Source organism: Corvus hawaiiensis, chromosome 28, assembly GCF_020740725.1.
Source record: "Corvus hawaiiensis isolate bCorHaw1 chromosome 28, bCorHaw1.pri.cur, whole genome shotgun sequence".
NCBI lineage: Eukaryota > Metazoa > Chordata > Aves > Passeriformes > Corvidae > Corvus > Corvus hawaiiensis.
Genome location: NC_063240.1, coordinates 6395508 through 6417551, shown reverse-complemented (window position 1 = coordinate 6417551; position 22044 = coordinate 6395508). Strand labels below are relative to the sequence as shown.

The 22044-nt window shown below is 47.4% G+C and overlaps 1 protein-coding gene across 1 annotated transcript in view; it reads right to left on the bottom strand.

The window, feature by feature from the left end:
- The window catches only part of ELL (elongation factor for RNA polymerase II), a 53631-nt gene that overhangs the window by 6213 nt on the left and 25374 nt on the right, over positions 1 to 22044 (bottom strand). Inside the window, exons 3-9 of the mRNA XM_048287793.1 lie at positions 17586 to 17707; positions 17111 to 17274; positions 13935 to 14188; positions 10779 to 10903; positions 7598 to 7694; positions 4325 to 4823; positions 1683 to 1749 (exon numbers count right to left, since the gene is read on the bottom strand). Of these exons, the coding sequence (XP_048143750.1) occupies positions 1683 to 1749; positions 4325 to 4823; positions 7598 to 7694; positions 10779 to 10903; positions 13935 to 14188; positions 17111 to 17274; positions 17586 to 17707 (1328 nt within the window). The remainder of the gene's footprint in view (positions 1 to 1682; positions 1750 to 4324; positions 4824 to 7597; positions 7695 to 10778; positions 10904 to 13934; positions 14189 to 17110; positions 17275 to 17585; positions 17708 to 22044) is intronic.

Genomic DNA, 22044 nt, shown 5'->3' with positions numbered 1-22044 from the left:
AGATAGGGTGGAAGAGGCAGGTACAGCCAAGCCTGGGAGCAGCTGGGGGTGGAGGAGGACACTCAGATAGCGCTGCTACAGCTTCTCTAACTCCTGCTGGCCCGCAGAACATGGAGTTCTGCATCTGTGCCAGGCATTGGAACAGCAGGAATACGATGCTTCCAGTGTTAAGAGTCTTTAAAGGAACACAAAAAGCATTGAGCCATCGTTGCAAAACGCTCGCAGGGTGATTATGTGGCAAGAGCACGACAAGAAACCACGGTGAGGAGCTTTATTCAGTTTTTTTTTCCCCCACCAGCAACTCTATTTCCAGCACCTTCTGGAGACACTCGATGTGCCCTGAGCTCAGGTTGAACTGATGTGCCTTTGGGGGCCTTTTGGAAGTGATTCTGCTCAACAAAAAGCCATTAAAGCTGACATTTGCAGCCCTCTCTGAAGGTAAAACTCATCTTCTGGTAGGTGATGGCTCTGATTTGCCTCCCTGCTCCGGCTGCAGCAGGGCCAGCTCGGTGCATAACCATGGAAAAGCTGATTTAGGCCTCAAATTCAGGGGGAACTTTCAGTGCTTTAACTTTTTAAGTGCTCTAAACTTCTAGAACTGACTCCTTGCCAGGGGCTGGGCTAAAGAACCATCCACACAGGATAATGAAGCATCAAACAGCAGTGACAGCTCTTAGAAGCTGAAGAGCTGGACACAAACCAGTCAGGTCACACCAGGTGAGAGCACAGAGCTCCCAGAGCTCAGAAACCTCCCCCAGTTCCTTTGCAGAGGGCCCAAGGAGCTGCAATATCCCTTTTTGGGAGGGATCAGCACCTGGGTGAGAGAAAAAAAACACCCCCAGCCACCCAAATTCTTCAGAATGGCCCGAAAAATGTCACCTTGAAGGCGTTGCTTGTATGGCTGATCCAGCCCAGCAAAGCAGAAACCACACCAGCAGCCTTTATCTGCTCCAGAGCTTCCTCCTCCTCCTCCATCCCCCCTTCCCTCCCAGTGATCCCAGCACAGCCAAACCAGCTCTGATGGAAACAACCCCCAGGCTGGGACATGCACAGAGAATTCCCCCCCCACCAGCTACAACTTTTTCCCCACCCCAAAGCTTTGTTTAGAACAGGTTTGGGTTTATGCAGATTTTGGGCTTCCTTCACAGGGATTTTTGGGCTTCAGTTGTTTAATTAACCCCGAGGGGATCTGATTAAAGAGTCGAGAGGTGAAACAACTCACATCCTAACCCAGGGGTTAGAGCCTCCCAGTAAAGAATATTTCACTGCTTTATGTAGATGATCTTGGCTCTGAAGAGGGGAAGAATTAGCAAACCACCCCAAATCCTTCCTTGCCCTGTCTTCCACAGCACGAAAGCAGATTATTCCCTCTCTGAGCTCCCAGCTGCAACATGGAGATGTTTAAACCTTTCAAACCCCCCTAAGGTATGAAATGTTTTTCAAAGCACTTCAACAATTTACAGGAGATCACCTTGAACTCCTTAAGGAGGTAAAAACCAGCTCTGATACCAAGTTTAGTCTCAACAACTGATCTGCAGAGCTGGGTTTGCTCTTTTTCTTACACCCACCTAATGAAGTTCTAGCAAATAACACAAAAAGTCCAACAAAAATCCCCAGCATGTTGTGATTTTTAGCTTGAAACACGATCCCAAAGTGATGAAGCAACCGATAAACATACTTACAATAAATAATCTGGCATTTCTGAAGTTGATGTTGGTACACTAGAATTATTGCATGTTCCATTTAAACCTGAAAAAATAAAGACTTGTTTATAGACGTTCTTAAACTTCAAAGCTCTTTGCAATTCAGCTTCAAACTCATAAAACTCCCCTGCAATATACAGTTTATGGAATTCTAAAGGGTTTCTGTTTTGCTTGGAACTGACAGAGGCAGAGGAGCCACAATAAGGTGGTTGAAAGTTCAAGGCTCCTCCAGTATTTTGTCTGTCAGCAAAACAACACCAACATCAGCCAGTGCACCGAGCAGCAAAAAAATCTGCATTTAATTGGTGGATAAACAGTGCCTGGAGTGGGATAACATCGACAGCACCACTGGGAACGAGGAAAACACAGCCCTGAGCCCAGAGAGCTGAGCTGGGCAAGGTGAACCTTCTTTTCTCCTGCTTCTACACCTGAGAGATTCCTCTGTGGGTACCCCAGGGGGAGATTCCTGAATTAATATCCCAGAGCCCTGCAGGGCACCACAGAGAGGTTTTTAGGGAATGCAGGTCTACCCTCACACAGCTCCACACACAAATCCAAGCAGAAGCTGCATTAGTGAAGGCTCAGCTAAGAATGTTCAGGAACTGAAGGAAGAACAGAATAAACCTAAGGCAGACTCATCCTCCACATCCCCCGAACACTGCAGGATAAATGTGGAGGAAGAAAGCGGTTGGATCCACATTTGGAAAGGGATATTTTCCACAAACTGGGTGCTACATTCCAAGCCCTCACCAGAATCAGCTGCACAACCTGAGTCAGCAGTACCCTGACTGCATCCCTAAAAAGATGGATTTTCCTCTGAATTTCCACAGAAAGGCTCTCCTGAGCAGGATGGGAGGATGGCACAAACCCAGCGTTTCTAAAACCGTCCCAATCCCAAACTCCTGCTGCAGCTCCTCCCGATTTTCCTCCTTTCCTGACCACAGCGTGGAAGATGCAGGACAGGGTTTAAGGATCGTGGAAGGAAAGGGACACGGGGAGGTTTGTTTTGCCTGTGAGTGCCACCTACTGACTGAAAGGACCCCAAAGGTCCCTCCAGAGCCTCTGGAACAAAATTCCAGGGAGAAACTCCCACTTCTGGCAGAAGGTGTCCCTGCCCACGGCAGGGGGTGGAACCAGATGAGCTTTAAGGTCCTTCCAACCCAAACTTTTTGTGATTTTCTGCTTCCCTACAGCCCCAGGGGGAACTGGGGAAGGAGCAGGATGGGGCTGGTGCTACCCACAGCAAGGCACAGAAGGAAAACATCCCAGTTCTGGCTGTCCAGGATCCAAGCAGGACTGACCACATCCTGTTTGTGATTGCTCCCAGTCCAGCTCGGATTTGTCACCTCACTACAGCAGCAGGAAAAAAACCCAACTCCTAATAATTAACAAAAACCCAGGAATTAAACTGTAAAGTGAAGCAGAAAAGGTGGTGGAGGCTCATCAGTTTCCCAAGGATTTGGGGTATTTGGGTATTTATAACACAAAAATATGTATTAAAGAGAGAACATGTGAGTGTGTCCCTCCAGAACCACTGCAGAGGCTCACGGGGAACAGAAACGACGTGGCAGAAACACAACATTCACAGAAAAAACTGGGAGTGACACAAAAGTAGAAGAATTCTCACAATTCTGCAGTGCCACATGACCATCAAACCCCACAGACTGTCCCCAGGAATCACTGCTGAGCCATCAAAGTGCATTTTGTCACTGCTGCAAAGCCTGTGGGGAAGGGGAGGGCTGGGACCAGCTCAATCCCAATGCCCTGAGAAGCTCTCCCTTTCCAGGAATCCAACAGATGAATCTCCATTTCAAGGTATTGTCTTTTTGGAGCCAAAACTGGAGGGTTTTCATGCACCAAGCATGAAGGGAAATGTAGAAAACGGTAACAGGGTGAAGGAAAACGCCAAGAGGAATTGAACAGATGTTCCCAGAGGCTGCAGAGAAAGTCCCAGTACCCTGGGGAGCTGTAACAAACAGCAGAAAATGTGGAAGCAGCAGGAAAAAGAATGGATGGGATCAGTCAAGAAATATTCTCTGCTCTGACTTCTAAGAGTGCACAGACTTGACTTGGAGAGAGTGGAAAATGTTTTCATCCCACCTCAACGGAGATTCACTGTTGGGTCAGTCCTTGAATAAATGAATTCCCAGCCCTAGTGGGATGGAAGGAAGCTTTTCCAGCCTGGAAGAGCTGGTTCTCCACTGCTTTAACAGCATTTATCGCCAGGTTTATCTATCATTCCTTTTGTAGCCAATATTAAAAGCTTTTGTGAGTAACTTTTCATTAGAAATCCAAACAACAGTCATCACAACAGCCAACACAAGCGCTGCGCTGCTCTTCCCACTGCTCCCAGCCTTTCATCCCCATAGATTATCCCAGCTTTTAATTTAACCAGGAGAAACATGACACGCTCTGAGGCAGCTCCAAACAGCACGAAAGGTTAAACAGGAAAAACCTGATACCCTCTGTGGAGAGGAAGCACCTCTGGTGATTTGTAGGGAGGACAGCGCTGGCATTTGGGTCCCCACAGCGCCTGGGATGGCCCAGGACGTGCTCATTCCTCCAGGCAATGCTGGGATCACGCCCAGCCAACACCAAAGCACCTCTCGGCCCCCACTCACCTGGGACCTGTTCCTGGGGAACACTAACTAAGTCAGCATTTTTTATTACTTCACAGTTCTGCTTCTCCTCTTTGCACTTCTCCTCGCTTTTCTTCTCCTTCCTCTCCTTCTCCTTGTCTTTGTGCTTTTTGGATTTTTTCTTGGATTTGACGTAGGAGCCGCAGTTGTGTTTGCTGCTCTGGGCACAGTCTGTGGGCAGGGGGTGACTCAGTCTGTCGGGAGGCTCCGTGCTCTCACAGTCTCTGCCGTTGTGAGTCAGGTCGTTGCTGACATCCGAGAGGGGATCGTGAGGCCTGGGCAGCTCCAGCGCCGGGAGGGTGGAGCTGGAGCTCACCGGCTCCGGCAGGGCCGGGGGCAGGGCAGGGGGGGCCGGGGTGTCCTTCCCGTTGGAGGAATTCAGCTTCCCGTTGAAAGTGGGTTGAGTTCTGTGAGCCAAATGCGAGATCCTGGGCTTTTTGTTGGCCAGGGGGTCGATGAACTCCAGAGGTTGGGATCGTTTCTGTTTAGAAGGGGAGGGGAAGAAAAAGGAGAAATAAATCGTGTTGAAGGTGCAGGAGTGGAGCTGGATGGTACCACTAGGTGGTGGTGCAATACAGGGGAGAAGGGAATATCCGCGGCTTCTCCATCCCAAGCTGCTTCTCAGAGCCCACAGTTTGGTGGGAGAGCTTAAAGAATCCCAGCACCCCATCGGCAATTCCTGACCTCCCTGATTATCCCCGCACAGGCCGTGCCACCCAGCCCGCTCTCACTGCAGCTTGTTTCAAAGCCAGCCCTTTGGAACTCAAACCCTGCAGCCTCCCCCTGTCCCAGCCAATTAGAGAGTGGAAACATCCCTGCCAGTGTCCAAGGCCAGGCTGGACAGGGCTTGGAGCAACCTGGGACAGTGGAAGGTGTCACTGGCCATGGCAGGGGGTGGAACAGGATGAGCTTTAAGGTCCCTCCCAGCCCAAACCATTCTGAGATTCTGTGATAAAAATATCTGTCCTGAGCACCCCAAAGTCCCTGCTGAGGAAAAATGTGCTCAGCCCTCTGGAGCACAGAGGGCTTCACCAGTTCTACGTTTTATTCCCAGCTCTGTGGCCAAGAGCTTCACCCCTTCCCTGTTCCTTCCTCTTCTCAAGAACGAGGCATTGCCCGGAAGAGGGGAGGAAGTGACAACTGCTCAGTTCTCAGAATTTCAGGCACAAGGGGACTTTTGCAGCACTTTTAAAAAGCCACGTCACAGGGGCCAACGTGACCTGAGCAACCCTTTTTTGAACAAGGGCAGAGAAGGAAGTGGCTCCCAGCTGTGCCCATACCTTGGAGGCAGCTGCCTCCAGCCTGGAAAAGCTGCTCCATGGAAGAACCCATCCATCAGGCTCAGCCCAGCCCATGCCAGCCACAACCACCTCAGCCAGGCCTCAGTGTGTGCCCACCTGGCAGCTCTGGGGCTGCAACAGCTCTGAGCCAAAGATTATTTAGTGCCCAGAGGAAAACAAGCGATAGCTCTGGATATTTCTTTTGGATAATCCATTATTTTCTTTCTGTCTCAGGCAGGACTGCGGCGTGTTTGCGAATGGAAACGTTGCTCCATCACTGAAATGCAGCTGGAAGATGGCTGGAGCAGCCCCTAATGCCCTCTTTTTCCCCTGGATTTTATCTCTCTTTGCTAACTCAGGGGTCTTGAGGACACTGCTCAGTGCCAGGAATTCTTTCCACCTGTCAAGGTAATTAAGGAAGAGCTGCTGGTTCTGCCACTGAGCTCAAGGGGCAAGGACAGCACGTCCGACCGGCTTGGTGACATCGCTTCCCAGAACTCCCCGTGTCCATCTCCCCAAGGAGGGGCCATCTCCGACTGCAGCCTCTGAACAGGTGACAGAACTAAAAACCTGCCAGATTTTACAACCTCTTCTCTAAAACCGACAAATATCAGCTTCTCCAAACTCATCTTTCTGGTTTGGAGGCTTCTATGCATCTGTTTTCTAGAATTACCAGACCAATCTTCTTTTTCACCTTCATTCCACAGCTGAGCTTTCCGAAAATATTCTGCATTCCAGCCTACCAAATCCCAATCCTCTGCTGGCACTGCACCCATTAAAAACCATTTCTCTAAATAGAAACTGCAGCCAGAGAGTATTAAAAAAGTGACAGCTCACGATGCTGTGGTTTGCTGTCTGACACGACAGAATCATGCTGGAAACATTTATATTCCACATTGGATTGTCCCTGTTTCACCAGCCTTTCCTAAATCCAACCCAATCAACCACCCAAAGTTTCAACTGGGTCATTCTGAGAGATCAAAACCTCACCCTAAAGACCTCTGAATCATTAAAATATGGAGAGCCAGAGAAGCGAGATGACTTTTCAACCTTAAAAAAAAGACACTTTCTGAGCTAACTCGAAGGTGATCATTCTTCATTCACCAAGGAACATGCCCACAGCAGAGCAGGAGAGGATTTGGAATCAGCTACCTGGCAAACAAGTTACACAGTCCTTGTTCTCAGCCAGAGAATTGCCTCCCTCTCAGCGCCAGAGAGCACATAATTTCTTTACCTGTTAATATTCTTTGCCACTAATCCCCGGTGCGTCTGTCCAGACAAGTAGGCATTACACATTCCATTGGCAGGAGAAGAATAAATACTCAACTTGTCTGGGCTGACCCACACTGCAAGAAGGGAAGGCAGCACACGTTTCACAACGCCAGCAACGCCTGTGCTGGGAGATACCGGGAGAAGCGGGGACAAGGCTCCGCTTGACACGCGTCAAACGCGGCTCCTCCGTGGTTTATGGTCATGGAAAAAGCAGGCAAAATGTTCTTTTCACAGCTCTGTGCTCTGGCATCTCTGAGCCAGGAGCGGCCCAACCTGCCCCTGATCTGTCACAGCAATTAGGCTGCAAAAGGTCAAGGGTTTTAATAACTCAACCATGTTTGGGAGTTGCTTATTACAGCTTCGTTCCACTCAATTATTAGTAATGAGGAAAACACAAGCTCGTTCTCCCAGGAACTCCAGGAGGGATGGAGGCACTGCAAAAGGAATTTAGCCCTTAAAACTAAACCTGAGCCCCATTGTCAGAGATCCTCCCCACGTCCAAAGGAGAAACAGATGCTGAGGAAAAGCCAGAATTAGACTCCAACTTAATAAAACAGAAATAAAAACCCAAGGACCTCCTGACCCGGCAGCAGGTGATTACAGGGTGCAGACAGGCACAGCTCAGCCTGGACCCACATCCAGCAGCCAAATCCATCAGGAGGCACAAGGATCCTGGGCTGGAGCTGGGAGGGGGATCACCCACCTGAGGGGGAGAGCTGGAGCTGACGGTGTCCTTCGGAGGGCTCAGGGAAGGCGCTTCTCCCTGGAAACCGCCGCTGTTCTGGGGCTGGCAGAGCTTCCTGCAAAACACAACCGGGGGCTGGTGACATCCCGTGCCAAGGGGACAGGTGGCACTGCACACCTTGCAGCAAAGAGCCTTTCCAGGCCTCAAACTCTGCTTGAAGGTGCCACAAAGGAGCTCGTTTAGGCTCTGATCTCTGGCAAAAGCTGGGAAGGAGAAACTCTTACAGGAGAATATCACTGACAAATTGGAATTCCTTATCTCTTTCTTGCTTTGTCATGATTTTTGTGGCTCTTTGGTAATGGAAGTCACACCTTGGACCAACATGGCAAAGGCTGAGCTCCTGGGCACATGAAAGGACTCCCTGTTGAGGTTGGAACTTCTTTTTCAACAATTTTACCTTTTTTCCCTTGAACTGCTGATGTAAGAATTAAAACAAATTAATTCCAGCCTCAGAAACATAATTCACACGGAGATGAGTAAAAGTGGCATTGAATTTCAAGGTGAAAAGGATATCATATATTATTCCTGCTGATTGAAATACAGCTCAGGAAGACATTAATTAAACAAATTTCTGCTGAGTTTTTGCTTTCTGAGGCAACTTGGAAAGCAAAGCTCACTGAAGAGGGGCTGAAACTCAAGCTCAGATGTTGAGGAATAAGTTGTCCCACTCATTAGCATCATTAAAACAACATTTTATGGTAACAGCAGCCCTTTCAGCAGTGAGCTCCTCTGGGTCCAGGAAAAGCAGGATTATAACAGGAACTGCTGAGGTATTATTGGTCCACCAGGATTTACATTTCGGGCTTCCCAATAATACTTTTCAGTTGCATCATGCAAAACAGAGCTACTCTGGGCTGTATTTGTGGTATTGGACAAACAAAAAAAAAACAAAACCCTTTTGTAGCAACAAGAAGTACAATTAGAATCACTTGAGTGCCTGAATTCCCCTCCAGGCTGGGTCTCTGCTCCTCTCCAGATCTCAGAGTATTTTCCCAGCCCACCAGCCCAACAATTCTGACACCAGACTGCCCCTCCATTAATCACCCAGAAAAAAACCACTCTTGCATCAGGTTGCAGCTGACAAACTGCAAAAAAAAAAAAATAGAATTCGGGGTTAAAGGTTTTAATAAAGTAGCTCTGCAGTCAGTTTGTCAGGAGCCTGAATAACCCACCTTGAAATTCCCCCACAAGAAACTGGAATCAGCATTGAAGCTCACCCACATCCTTTAAACATTGGGAAGATTATCTCAGAGATAACACCCATGACTTGACAAGATTTGGCTTCTAACTCCAGCTTGAACCTTGGGCTGTGTTGCAGCAATATTTAGACATCTGCAGTGTCACCACTGTCCTGACTTTGTTTAATTTTATTTCAAACAACCTCAGCAGCCACAGATCGACTCATGGAAAGGACTTGGGGATTGTGAAAACGGGAAGGAGACATTGATATTGCCTAAAAACCCCAGTGAAAGTGGTTTTTGGGGGGCTGGTTGATCAGCCTGAGCAAGCTTATCACATCTCCTAATTGTTAATTGTGGATTTTAAGGAGTCATGAAAGCATTGAGGTCAGCAGAGGAAAGACTGCAGAGAACCCTGGAATGGTTTGGGCTGGAAGGACCTTAAAGCTCATCCAGTTACAGGTTGGGACATCTTCCCCAGACCTCAGGCTCCCCAGCAATGACAGAAAGATGGAAAACATAAAAAAGGAGGAAAAACGAGCTGGTTTAACCCTAACAGGAGGAAAACCGAGCTGGTTTAACCCCAGCACAGTTAGACCCAGCTTTAATATCTGCAGATGTGTTAATTACTGCAGCTGCTGAGGCACTGAGTGGCCACTGGCCCTGAAATGCAGGAGGACCTGGAACAATTGGTTGGCTCCAGGCAACGACGGCGCCCAGCGACGCAAACCCCAACGTCTGCTGCCTCCTGTGCCCTTTTTCTGGCTCTGTTTTCCTCCTGTCTTCAACCCCACATGTTTTTTTTCCATTCTGGAGCCTCATTACCTGCACTGGCTGAGCAGGGCTTTGTTTGTACAGTTGAATACATCCTTTCCAAGGTCTATTTTTAGACCCTTGCCCAAGTGAATGCCACAATTCTAGAAAAAGCAGTAAACATGGCTTTTCCACAGGGAGAAATTCACTTCGGGGGGTTTTTTTTTTGGGGTGGTTTTTTTTTTTTTTTTTTGAAAGCCATAAAGATTGCATGGCAGTTGGATTTTTCCTTTTAATTTTATAATTTCACATCAAGGCCATTTAAACGAGTTCTGATTTTCTTTGAGCACACCAAAGCACTTGGAGTGCAAGTTTTCTGTTGGTTTAAAAAAGTCTCATCTCTAAGTCAATTGTGCTTTTGAATCATGGGAAGTGCTCAAACAGAGCACGCTGTGCTTCAGCTTAACCAAAAGTGCAATAAAATAAAGCACAAGTAAAAGCTCTGCCTGCATGACAAGACCTGTACCAAGGCACTGAAAAATATCAACGCTCAGAGCAGAATTCGGGAGGAAACTGGGAGATTTGGTATCTTTCCCTGCCAGCCAGAAGCTTCCAAGCCTGGAGGCCTCACCTAAAGAAAGTATCTGTAGAGGGAACAAGTTTTCAGCAGCTAAGGATGAACTGAGTCTGTTAAGGGCTCTTTCAGGAGGGAACATGGGAACAGAGATCACACTCCAAGCAGGACAACCAGCATGAGTTTTAAGGGATTTATCCCACAAAACAGCCTCTTGCTTTTCCATGCATCCATGACTTCAACCAAATGTCAGATTTAGGGGTGAAACACTTCAACCTGCACAGGAAGATGTGGAAAAAAGGAAGGAGAGTTGAGCTGGACACATTTAATCCACTCATCTCCCAGGATTTCAGACCAGCAGTATTATCTCTACCAGCTCTGCTCCCATCCAGGTTTCCCCCCAAGCTTTGCCTTCAATGATTTGAAGACAGCCCAGGATGATGTGAGGAGCGGATCCACTTGGAAATATTCAAGTTTAGTCAACTCCTACAGGTCCCTGGGTGATGAACAGCTTCAAACGATGTCAAAATAAGTCACACACTCAACTTACAGACCTCAGTCACCCTGATTTACAGAGCCTGCCCTGGCCCAGGATTCCCTGGATGATACCAGAGAGAAGATGATGGATAATTACCTAACGAGGATCCTCTTCAACAACTGCTGATCTCCTTCTGAGTAGCCAGGCCAGTCCTTCTGCACTTCTTTGTATACACAATCTTTCAGTGTGAAAGTGCTGTCCTTGGCACTCAGATTTGCCACCTGGAACAGAAGGAATTTGGAAAGCCATCGTTAAGGTTTAATTTTCTCACTTCCTCGACCAAACAAGAGCTAAGATGAAGGCAAAATCTGAGCAGACTTAGCAGCTGTTAGTAGTGTCAGAGAACAAGGAGAGACTTTAATATTTCATTTCCTTATTATTAACATTATTTAACCAAACTGTGCCTTTCCTCTCGCCTTGTCACTGCAATAATTCATAATGAGTTTCTAAAGCACATCCAGTTGAGTGGGAAATAAGTCATATCTGAAACAGATTATTCAGCTTGGGGAGCCTGGACCAGTACACCACCACGTGATGCTAACACCTGGAAATAAAGCCTAATGGGAACAGGCAGGTCACTTATCACACCTGTCCCATAGCCAAAATGGGGCAGTTTATGGCCAAAGAGGAACTCTTGGGGCGATAACTTGGTTAACAATTGCCAGGAGATAACTTCTCACTAATGAGCCAACAAAACAGGCCACAGAGAGCTGCTTTCTCAGGGAGCTCTGAGGAGAATGCCCTGGGATCACCTGGATTTTATGCAGAACTTTTCCAGGGCAAGAACAGAACCTGGGATTTCCAGCTTCAAGACAGCAGAGCTCTGCAGGGAGCTCAGCACACTTGCACCAGCAGCCACCTGACATTTTATCCAACCCTGTCCCTGTGTCGTTTCCCCACAAAACCCTGCACGGAGAGGGAACGCTGCTGGAACGGGCAGAGCTGGATTAGAATGGAAACAACTTGTGAAAGAGTTATCCCACTTGGATCAGTCTTTCCACGGCCTGACTGAAAATTTAACTTCTTGCTGCTGGTTACATGCCTGAAAAACCAGAGTTGGCACAAAGCAAAGAGCCCCAGCGAGGCCTTCACTGATAATGAACCTCTCTTGGGTGATCCACAGTCATGGAATGGTTTGGTTCCATCTCATCCCATGGGCAGGGACACTTTCCACTATCCCAGGCTGCTCCAACCTGGCCTTGGACACACTCCCAGGGATGGGGCAGCTTCTCTGGGCAACCTCAGCTCGCAAAGCACTGCAAGTTTGAAATGAAAATAAAGCTTTCAATGTGTTTTTGAAGAGGGATGAGGAGGCCCAGGTGCCAAATGCTCTGCCCAGAGCCAGGCAAAGCCAGCAGCTGCATCCCAAATTCCCTGCTGGAGCCCCTCAGCTTGGAGACTGCTACCCTTGAAAGTGGAAAATGCTTTTCTCCACTGCATGGAGATCTTCTGCATCTGTTTAGGGATTACTGTTCTCCATTGAGGATGTGGCTGTGCGCAGGGATTTCCATTATCCACACAGCAGGAAAATGCCTCAAAAACAAGCAAAAGAGTGGGAAGTCTTGAATGAGGTGAAGATGCTGCTGGATCCCTCTGCTTTTGCTTTAGGGAGGCTACAACCTAATATTAAAAATATCAAAAATCTAGGAATTTCAGAGCAAAAAGCTGCACAACCAACACGGCAAACTCTCCTGATAAGCGAAAAATAGAAAGCCCAGTTATCGGTTTACATGACAAACACTTTGTTTTTCCTTTCAGTCCTGCCAGCTTTCCAAAATCCTGAGCCAAAATACAAGAAGAATTTGAGTAGTGTTTTACATCGAGGTATCCCTGTAAACACACCCAGAAGACAAAAGCAAATCCAGGTTCTCCTTTACCAAAAAAAAAAAAAAAAAAAAAACCTCGCCCAGAATTTCTCTGCTCCCTGCCTGTTCCTGGAACCCGGGAAGAACAACTCGGATTTTTCTCTGCACAGAGGCTGAGAGCTGCTACCTCCTTGTTTTGCTCGTGTGGGACTCTGCAAGCTCCACCCCAGCCCTCCCAAAAATAGAAACCTTGCAAAATGAGGCAAAAAGGCCGCCAGGAACACGGAGTCCTGCGAGAGATGCAAGAGCACAATGAAACCCACACCTAGACAGATTTAGACGTGTAGCTTTAACACAGCCTGTAATTTTTAGCTTATCTGTGTCTGCCTGTGCATGGGAGCCCTGGGAGGGCTGAGAGGGATTAACTTTACGAGCACCACGTTTACAGCCAAATCAGCATTTAGCCCAACGAGGGCGGCCCCGTGGGCAGCGCCGCACGCGCCGCTCGCCTGCCAGGGATGGGGCAGAGCATCCATCAAAAGCGAGGATCAGAAACACAGATTTCTACTCCGAAACTCAGTGACAGCGTTGAAAAAGTGCTCCAAGAAACTGCTGGGAAATTAAGGGCTCTGGGATTAAAATCTAAGGAAGGAACAAGTTGTGCCAGCTGTGACTCTGTTTTTAATACGACCTGCCCTGTGCCCTTGGGCAAACTGAACTCCTGTCTCACTCTTTATGGAAAGGAGTAAAAAAGAAAAAAAAAAATTAAGGAGTTTTTTCCAGAATATATTCCAGAACAGAAGAAGGCAGCTGCAGCATTTAAATAAATAGCCATGATGTGTTTAATAAAGCAGTGAAGGTGTTTACTGCGAGGCCTAAAATGGCACCTTTAATGTGACTCAAAGTGCTAGGAACTGATTCAGCTTGGAGACAGCTTTCACACTTGACACACAAATAATGTGCTTGGCAAGGAGCTACATGATCTTCACACCTAACCAGTGGCACTTCCAAGCAGGAAAGGCTCTGAGGAGTACAAAAAAAAGTGGGGGCATCTTTTCCTTCACATACAAAACTTGTGCCAATACAGAGCGTTGCTCCTTTACATCCATGAGAATAAAACAGGGATTTAGAGGTTATGACCAAATAACTTGTGGATCCTCAGTCAAGAGAATCCTCCCCATGACCAAGCAGAAGTGTCCCTCTAAAAGGGACTGATCTGGTGAGCCAAAATCATCTGGCTTGGTCGCACCCCCTAACCCGAGGCGTAGCCACGGGAGGCTCCTGCTATCTCTGCACCAGCACTGGGAGCTGAGAACTGTGTCCCCCACAGCCTTTAGAGTCACATTCAGCTGCAGCCTGGAGATAACAGGTTCCACTGCCACGGGAGGGGGGTCTGAGAAGACATTTTTCCCTTTACCTAAATCGTTGCCTTCATCAGAGTACAAACCTGTTGCAGAAGGTTATCCAGCAAATCCTTGTCCTGCTGAGAAAGTCCATCCTTCTGCAATCTGAGAATAAGTTCAGGTTTCTTATAAGGCTTTAGTGCCAGTAAGTGCACAACCCTATCTTTGAAGGGTCTCTGGGAAATCGCACTATTGCCTCTCTTTATTGCACTGGCAAGGTTGACTGGCGTTGGGCGCTTCCTGGAGGGAACAGCATCGGAAGCTCCTGGTGCAGGTTTACGCACCTGAACCTTTTTGCCTAAAATGAGATGAGAATAGTGAACTGCAGCAGTCACCTCGCAAAGGCCAGTGGGCTGTCAACACCAATACGGAGCTCATCACATCCCTGTGAAGTGCCACGAGGTGACAAGGAAGGACAAACACCACCAGCACACCCCCTCCGTCCCGACGCGCCGCCGGAACGAGCATCCCGTGAGGTTTATGGTTCATGACAAGCTTGTAACAAGTAAACAGCAACACCAAGCTCTGGAAACCTGAGTATTATTGGCCACCAGCTTACATAAAGCTCCCTTTGTTTGCCAGCTTTTCATTTATCCCAAGTGCACGTATCCCCACGGTTAATCGAACTATTTCTGCCCTCCCTACGAGAAGAAAATTCTGCATTATTATGTAGAAGAGTGGAAATACGGAGTGGAAAGACCAGAACTGGTCAACGAGCGGCTCCCCGCTGCTGAGCTCAGCAAAAACGCTCCTCCAGCAGATGTTTCTGCTTTTAGAACAATAGGAACTTTATGGGGCTGGGTCCACCTCCCTTCCCCCTCCAAACACGGCCCCACGAATGGGGCTGACACTGGGTCATCAGCCTATTCATGAGGGTGCTGCCTGTGCTGATGGAATAACCCCTTCTCCACTGCGTTTGCAGATAAGTGACAACATAAAGCTGGCTCAGAAGTGCATCTCAGCTCCAGCCCCACTGTGGTTCTTGGTTGCTGACAGCACGATCCAAGAATTCACTTTTCCCATTCCTATGGAAAAACAGAACCCTCACGCCATCACTTAGTGGAGCCCAAATCAAGGGACTGGGACAATTTCAAATACAGGAGCAGGTCCCAGCTACCAAAGGCAAACCAAGCAAAGCTGAAAACAAAACGTGTAGGTTCCAAGGTCTAAAAACCTGGAGATCCAATCAATAATCACTTGGGCTGGAGAAAGGGACCTTCGCTAGGACAAACAACATCCAAGCATTTACTGCAAGCGTTTGGGAGGTTTATTCCAGCAGGGCACTGCTCCATTGCTAGGAAGCGACGTTTTCAACTGAGTCATCTGAAGATACTGGGGATTGTCTGCACTGTTTGTTTTACTGAGCTGCACATTGCGTAACCCAGGCCCCATTTCCTGGCTTTTTATTATACACCACGGTGCTGGGAGAGGAAGCACGACCCATCCTCGGCAGGGCTGAGGGGAGGTGAGAGGGGGAACGACACCAATTCGCACGTTAAACATCCCACAATCCAGAGGTCAACTGGATTTTGTTTCCAGAAATGGGACGAGAGAAGATTCGTCAGCTTTCTAGAACTGCCTTAACTCTTGCCAGGTCATGAACAGTAAAAACATCACGTTGGGAGGTTTCCACTTAAGGGCTAGAGCCAAAATGTGCAGTGATAGGAAAAGAAAAAACAAAGTTAAGGTAGAACACAAAGGGTTTTCAAATATTTATACACGTGCACGTCTGTGGATGCATGCACACGTATTTAGTGTGGTGACAAGCACACATCCCCTGCAGCTTTACCTGCAGCTATCTATTTACACATCTATTTATTCAAGTGTCAGCTCACATCTGTAAGTTCTGCTGCTCTCCAATTCCAACATTTCATGTAATTTTTTCCACATCTGAGCTGCCTGGAACGACTCCACTGGCACTGAAGTGCTGAGCTCTGTGTTCTCCTGGAAATGTGAGAGCCAGCCCTGTCCCTCCAGCCCAGGCTGCAGGGAATCAGCTGATGCTGCTGGCACACCAGGACCTGCAGATCCCACACGAGGACTGTCCTTCCACGCCCTTCCTTCTTGGACCAGAGCTCTCCTCCTCAAACACTGACATCTTATCTAGGAGCACTGGGAGCACACACTCTGCCCCTGCTGCTTTCACATGGCTCTGCCTCCATTTCAGGGCAGTAAAAGGTTTTAGCAGGAGCATTTTTAATTTTAAAAAGTTTTGCTCCATCTTTCCGGGAAGCAAATTGCTTTGAGAATCTTCTCCCTCAGAAGCTTTAACTTCAGGCACTTACTGTAATGTTCTCAAAGAGGAGCTAAACAAAATAATCTTCTGGCCTACAGGAAATCAATGCATTTCCTTCCTGATTACTATCTTGCTTCTTAGCTTTGAGCACTTGGCTGCTGTGACAATGAGTCAGGGTCAGTTCTACATTTTGCAACTCAACCCTTCTCATCACAGATCCTCTGAGAAGAGACTGGCTGCAGATCACATGGGCTGCAGGAAAAGCAGTTGCCTCAGAAAAACAAAAAATAGTGAAACTCTGCATTCTGGTTACTGTTTGTGCTCTAAGTTTGTGAGCTGAGGTTAAGCAAGGTCCTGAGCCCAAGGCTGGCTGGCTGGCTGCAGGCTCCCTGTGTTATTTGCCATGGTTTTATTTCCTCTGCTAAGGCTTTCCTGCTGTTGTCACAGTGAGAAGGGCTGTTCAGGCTGCTTTGGTGTCTGTGTTTATTAACAGAGGGCACTGCTGACTGTGTCCTGCCTGCTGTGGTCTCGTGGGGCACAGCTGTGACACGGTGGTGGCAGTTTTAGCTGAGCTGGCCAGGAGCAGGGACACTGGGAGGGCTCAGCAGGGAGCCCCGGCACTGCCACGTGACAGACGTGACCTAATGCCAGAGCCATGTCACTGCACACAGACAACCCCACAGTGCTTTGGGACCTTAAAGATCACCCAGTGCCACCCCTTGCCACAGACAGGGACACCTTTGGGTTGCTCCAACCTGATCTTGGACACTTCCAGGGCTGGGGGCAGCCACGGTTTCCTTGGCGTGACGATGGAAGTGAAGACAACACAACACAAGGAGAGCAGCCCCCCTAAATCAGACATCCATGAGGAACTACCAGGAACTTCTCACACTGCCACAATCAAGCCAACAACATCGGGATTTGCCTCCAGAACCTGCTGAGTCCCAAATGGAGTCCAGAGCCCCAAACTGAGTGGCTGCTTACCTACATATCTCCCCCCAGGTTTAATGACTATGGCGCTCCGGCTGCGAGTCTCCTCCTCTGCCTGTGCCATGCTCTGCCTCGCCTTCTGGTAGGAATCATCAGTAGCACACACGGTGATTTTATCCTGTATGCTTCCCAGGCAATCCAAATGGATATTGCCATTGCTGCAAGAGAAATGCAATGCAAAAGGTACTCCTGACACTGCAAAGGGACACCAGGCTGGCACTGGGGGACAGCTGGGGGGGGGTGTTAGCTGAATAATAGTGGGGGACACACAGGGGAGCTGAGAGGGAACCAGATGCTTCCCAAAAAACCACATCAAAACAGATCAGAAAAACTCTAAAAAGGAAGAAGGTGCATTAAGCTTTGTTAGGGAAAAGATGCTTCAGACGAGAGGGTAAAAAAAAAAAAAAAAAAACAAACCAAAAAAAAACAAAAACCAAAAGGCTGGGTTTTCCTTGGATGTGCCACTCACCTGGATACATACTGCTGGATGCAGTCAAAGCTCCCCTGGGGACTGTCCTTGCCAATGTTGGAGAGATAAAACGTGAAGGTCCGCACTTCCGCCGGTCGATCGGGCCTCGGGATCGCGATGTGCTGCTCGGGACAGGAGGGGGAACACTGGTCACTTGGGCAACCCCAGGCCGAGGAGAGTTCAATTCTCCTGCAGCCAGGATGCTCTGAGGCACCTTACAACAAGGAAAGCACCTGGGTTACTGCACAGAGAGGCTGCAAGGAGAATTCAAGTTACCCCCACTGTGTGCAGTGGGAAGGAAAGGAAACACAGGGAAGAAAGAGCAGCTGAAGATGGATATGGCTGTGACAGAACAGAGCTGCCTCTCAAACAGAGCCCACAACCTCCTTGTTCTAGGAATCTGACCCAATTCCATCGATTCAGGCTCAAAACAGACTCGCTCCCACTGTTTAGATTCAATTTAAAACACTAGAGGCTCGTTTCCTCAGAATTAGTGATCCAGCACTAAACATAGCACATGCCAGGTCACTAGGTAGCATGCTTATTCTTTTTTAAGAAATTATAATTCCATAACAAGATTTCAATGGCTCACAGTAGAGTGTGACGCTGCTTCTAAATTAAATATTTAATCAAGCATTAAGTGTGCTCCACAGACAACTCCTCAGCCATCCTGCATTGTTGTTCTCATCCCCCCCAGCCATTCATTTTTCAAAAGGGAAACTGTCTCCCCTCTGCATTCAGGATCCGACGTAAATGTCGTGTCTGAGCTCTACTATCACATCAATATTTGATAATTAAGATGGCTTCCAGAAGATGAGACAGAAGGAACACCAGCTCCAGCTTATTTTAGGCCAGGTTTTCACCACACTGATTTATATTTACCCAGATTGCCACATCTATGCAGAAAATACACACTCCCAGCAAGCCAGCCCATGGCATCCACACATGACTGTACTGGGACAGGAGGGGTTTTGGGTGGTTTCCTTGAGACCTCAGACATCTCCAGCAGCCTGGAAAACCCAGGGATCTGTGTCCCTCTGCTAAACCACAGGGATGTTCTCGGAGGCTGCAAGAAGAGCCGAGCCCGTGTGTGGCGTTTCCCTGCCCTCAAACAGAGCTCCCTTCTTCCAAGCCCAGGAACCCAGACTTGAGCCTTGCTTCATACAGAAGGACAAGTCATCCCCAGGATCTGGGTCTGAAAACACTGGGAGCAGATTTTTTGGGTGCTGCTGGACCCTCCCTGAGCAGCCTCATTATCTCCCCTGCCAAACGTGTGCCACAGCCCTTGAGCCCTTTTAATCTTTCCTGGCATCCTCTGCCCCCACCCAGGCACGGGGAAGAAAATTCCCCTCTGCTTTACCAGAACAGGCACAAAGGCACAGTTATGTAAGCAGCAGACTGGGGGGATTTTGCAGCTGGAAATTTGGTGGGAATGAGGAGAAAAGGAAAATCCAACAGGGATGTTCCACTTCCAGGGGGATCCAGCCATGCTGCACCTGAGCCTGGAAAATAAAACCTGCAGGATGTCACCAAATCACATCTCCACACACTACAAGAACTTTCTCCTCGCTCCTGCTTTACCACTGGAAAAAAACAGCTGCTCCAAAAGCCCCAGTTTTGGATTTTTGTAGGATTTTTGCAGCGTTTCCAGAGGCTGTAAAATGAGGCAGAGTCACTTTAGTACTGAAAAGTGTCGCATGTGCAACCCGGCCGTTATCTAGGAATTATTTTTAGCTGAAAACAGAAGGTTTCTCAAGCCACCAAACCAGCATGGTGACTGCTTTGAGGGAGCCCTAATTTTGGTGCTGGGTATTGCACCAGTAACCAGAGACACTTAAAAATAGCTCGGTACAGATGTGACTTCTGTTTTCTTCTTTCAAGTAACATTCATCTGTGGACAGCTCGCTCCGAACAGAGATTTCGCCTCCCTCTATTAATACCAGAACTTCATCCCAAGAAATGGGGGAAACGTTGTATTTTCCAATCCCAAAGCGAGGAGGTTTTGCTCCCAATGGTCATATTAAAAATGCTGTAGAACACACGTGGGTTTGGCACCTGAAGGGTATTTTTTTCCCCATCCCCAGTTCAGTTCTGTCCCTGCTCTCACCACCCCACAAGCACCTGCAAATTTCACCCAGCTTCAGCTCTGATTGTGCATGTCTTTTTACCAGAAAAGAAGCATTTTCGGTATTTCTTGTACAGTTCTGCACACAATTTGTAATGCTGTGGTACTCCAGCTCTTCAATTCTAATTGATGTGCCCATTGAAACAAGCAAAACGCTCAAAACTCCATAAAAACTTGTACAACTATCCAAGAAAATCCATGAGGAAAAGCTGACAGCCAGGTGCTGCTCCTAAGGAATATCCATGGTCCCACTTTAGAGGAACACTGATAAAAACAACCTGGTTATTACGACTGAAATTCTGATTATTACACAGAATAAAAGCCATTAACAAGAGCAGCATCACTACAGAGAAACACATCCCAAGGCAAAATCCCAGAAGTTTTTATCAGCTCCTGTGAGATTCGAGGCACACCAGGATCCAGGCAGGAGGTTTTGTCCCTTGTCACTGGAACAGCTGTTTTATTTTGGGCTACAACCACTGACTTCCTCCTTTCTGCTGCTGGCCAGAGCTGCCACCTTGCTGACCCTGGGTTTTATTCCCAACAATTCCCTTCCCTGGTTAATTAGTGTCTCAAACATGGAAGTTTCTTTTTCTGTGTATTAGAAACTGAAAGTATCCTTCCTTGACAGCTTTCATTAGAGCAACACTGGAATAGGTGAAAACGCATGGACACAGTCATTTAAAGGCTTCCAGAGAATTAAATTCAAGAAGCAGCAGTTTGTTTAAATTCTTATTTTATGTCCTGCCTCCCTAAATCATCCAGTGAAGCATTTCCCTCCTGAGAGAGGGATATTCGCACAGAAAATTCCCACTGTTAAATCCTCGCTGCTTTAAATCACACTGGCAGTTGTGCTGTGCACAAACTTCCCACCCTCAAAAGTTAATGGGATTCTCCATAGCTGCATTTTTGGGAAGCAAAATAGCAAGGCAGCAAATTGGAGAATGGAGAAAGAGTGGAAGAAATAATTTAAAAAATAAAGCAGCTCAACAAATATGTTTTAATGTCATCATCTGGATGTGAGAGCCTGTTAAAATTCCTGGAATTATCTCTCCAGTCCAACTGATGGAGGATCCCTCGAAAGCATTTAAAGCCTCAGCTCCTTAAAAAGCAGGAGAATCCTGACATGCACAGTCCTACCCTTAAAAGCAGATGGTTCCCCAGCTGCCAGCTCCTTGTCATACCCAGGAAAAATAATAATAAAGGGACAAAGAGCTCTTTCTGTGCGCTCCCATGGAGCTGCAGCTCTCTTCAAAGCTCTACCTTTGGCCTTTCCTTGTCAGTGCCATTAATTAACCACTGAGGAGGAGCAGGCAGAGGTCAGCTCTGGCTGCCACATCCTCTCTCCAGCCCAGCCCTCCTGGCTCTTCTCCTTCTCCATGGAGTGACACTACAGGTGCCAGGCAGCTCTTCCACCAACGACTCATCTCTGGGAGTTCAGGGCTTAAATACAATGAACTCTTTTGGTTTTATTTTTTTAATTTCTAGAAGCAACTGCAGGATTTGAAAATATTCTTAATTACCCACAGAAATTAGTATTTTTTGTTAATCCATATCAGATCCAGGTGAAACCCACCACAAGCAGAGAGCAGAGGCTCAGGGCAGAGGAACATTTTAAGCTGTTTTGATCCCTTTTGCTACCTTTCCTTCAAGGAAAAACATTCAGAGGAGGAATTTCCAAAACTTAAGCAGCTTCACAGGAAAAGTCAGGTGTGGATGCTGCTTCCAAAAGGAAAGGAAAGCATTCCCAGTCTTTTCAGCTTCTTTATTCCATGCAAAGCTCATCCCATAAAGACAAATCACCCACCCTTAAGTTTTCCTCCTCACTTCTGACTGTGCCCAACCTCAGTGGCAGATTTTGATCTCAACTTTCACGCTGAGCTTTCGGGGAAGTTTCAAGTCTAAACAAAGTAAAAAACCTGGAAATTGCTCCTTTCTTTATTTCCCAGGACAAGAAGGTTTGTATTTTTCTTCTTAACTTACAATAACAATCATGTCTTTCCTGCTACATTTTCTATGTACTGTTAGGGAGAATAATGTCACAAAGTAGGATGTGGGCAAGGACAATGTGCTGGGTTTAATGTCTACTCAATCCAAGCCTTTTTGAAAGCTTTAATGTGCCAGTGCATGAAAAACAATCAGAAGTTACAGCCATGTTCAGATTCTTGGGAAAAAAAATTTAAAATTAAATTCCCCTTCTTTATGCAGAGACTAAAGTTAAACACAGGCTTTTTTAGAAATAAAAGGTATATAAATGACATTTTTCAAGTTCACTGAAGGGCTGCATTGCTTTACCAGAAACACCACCACGTAAATCTCAACGTTGTCAGCAAC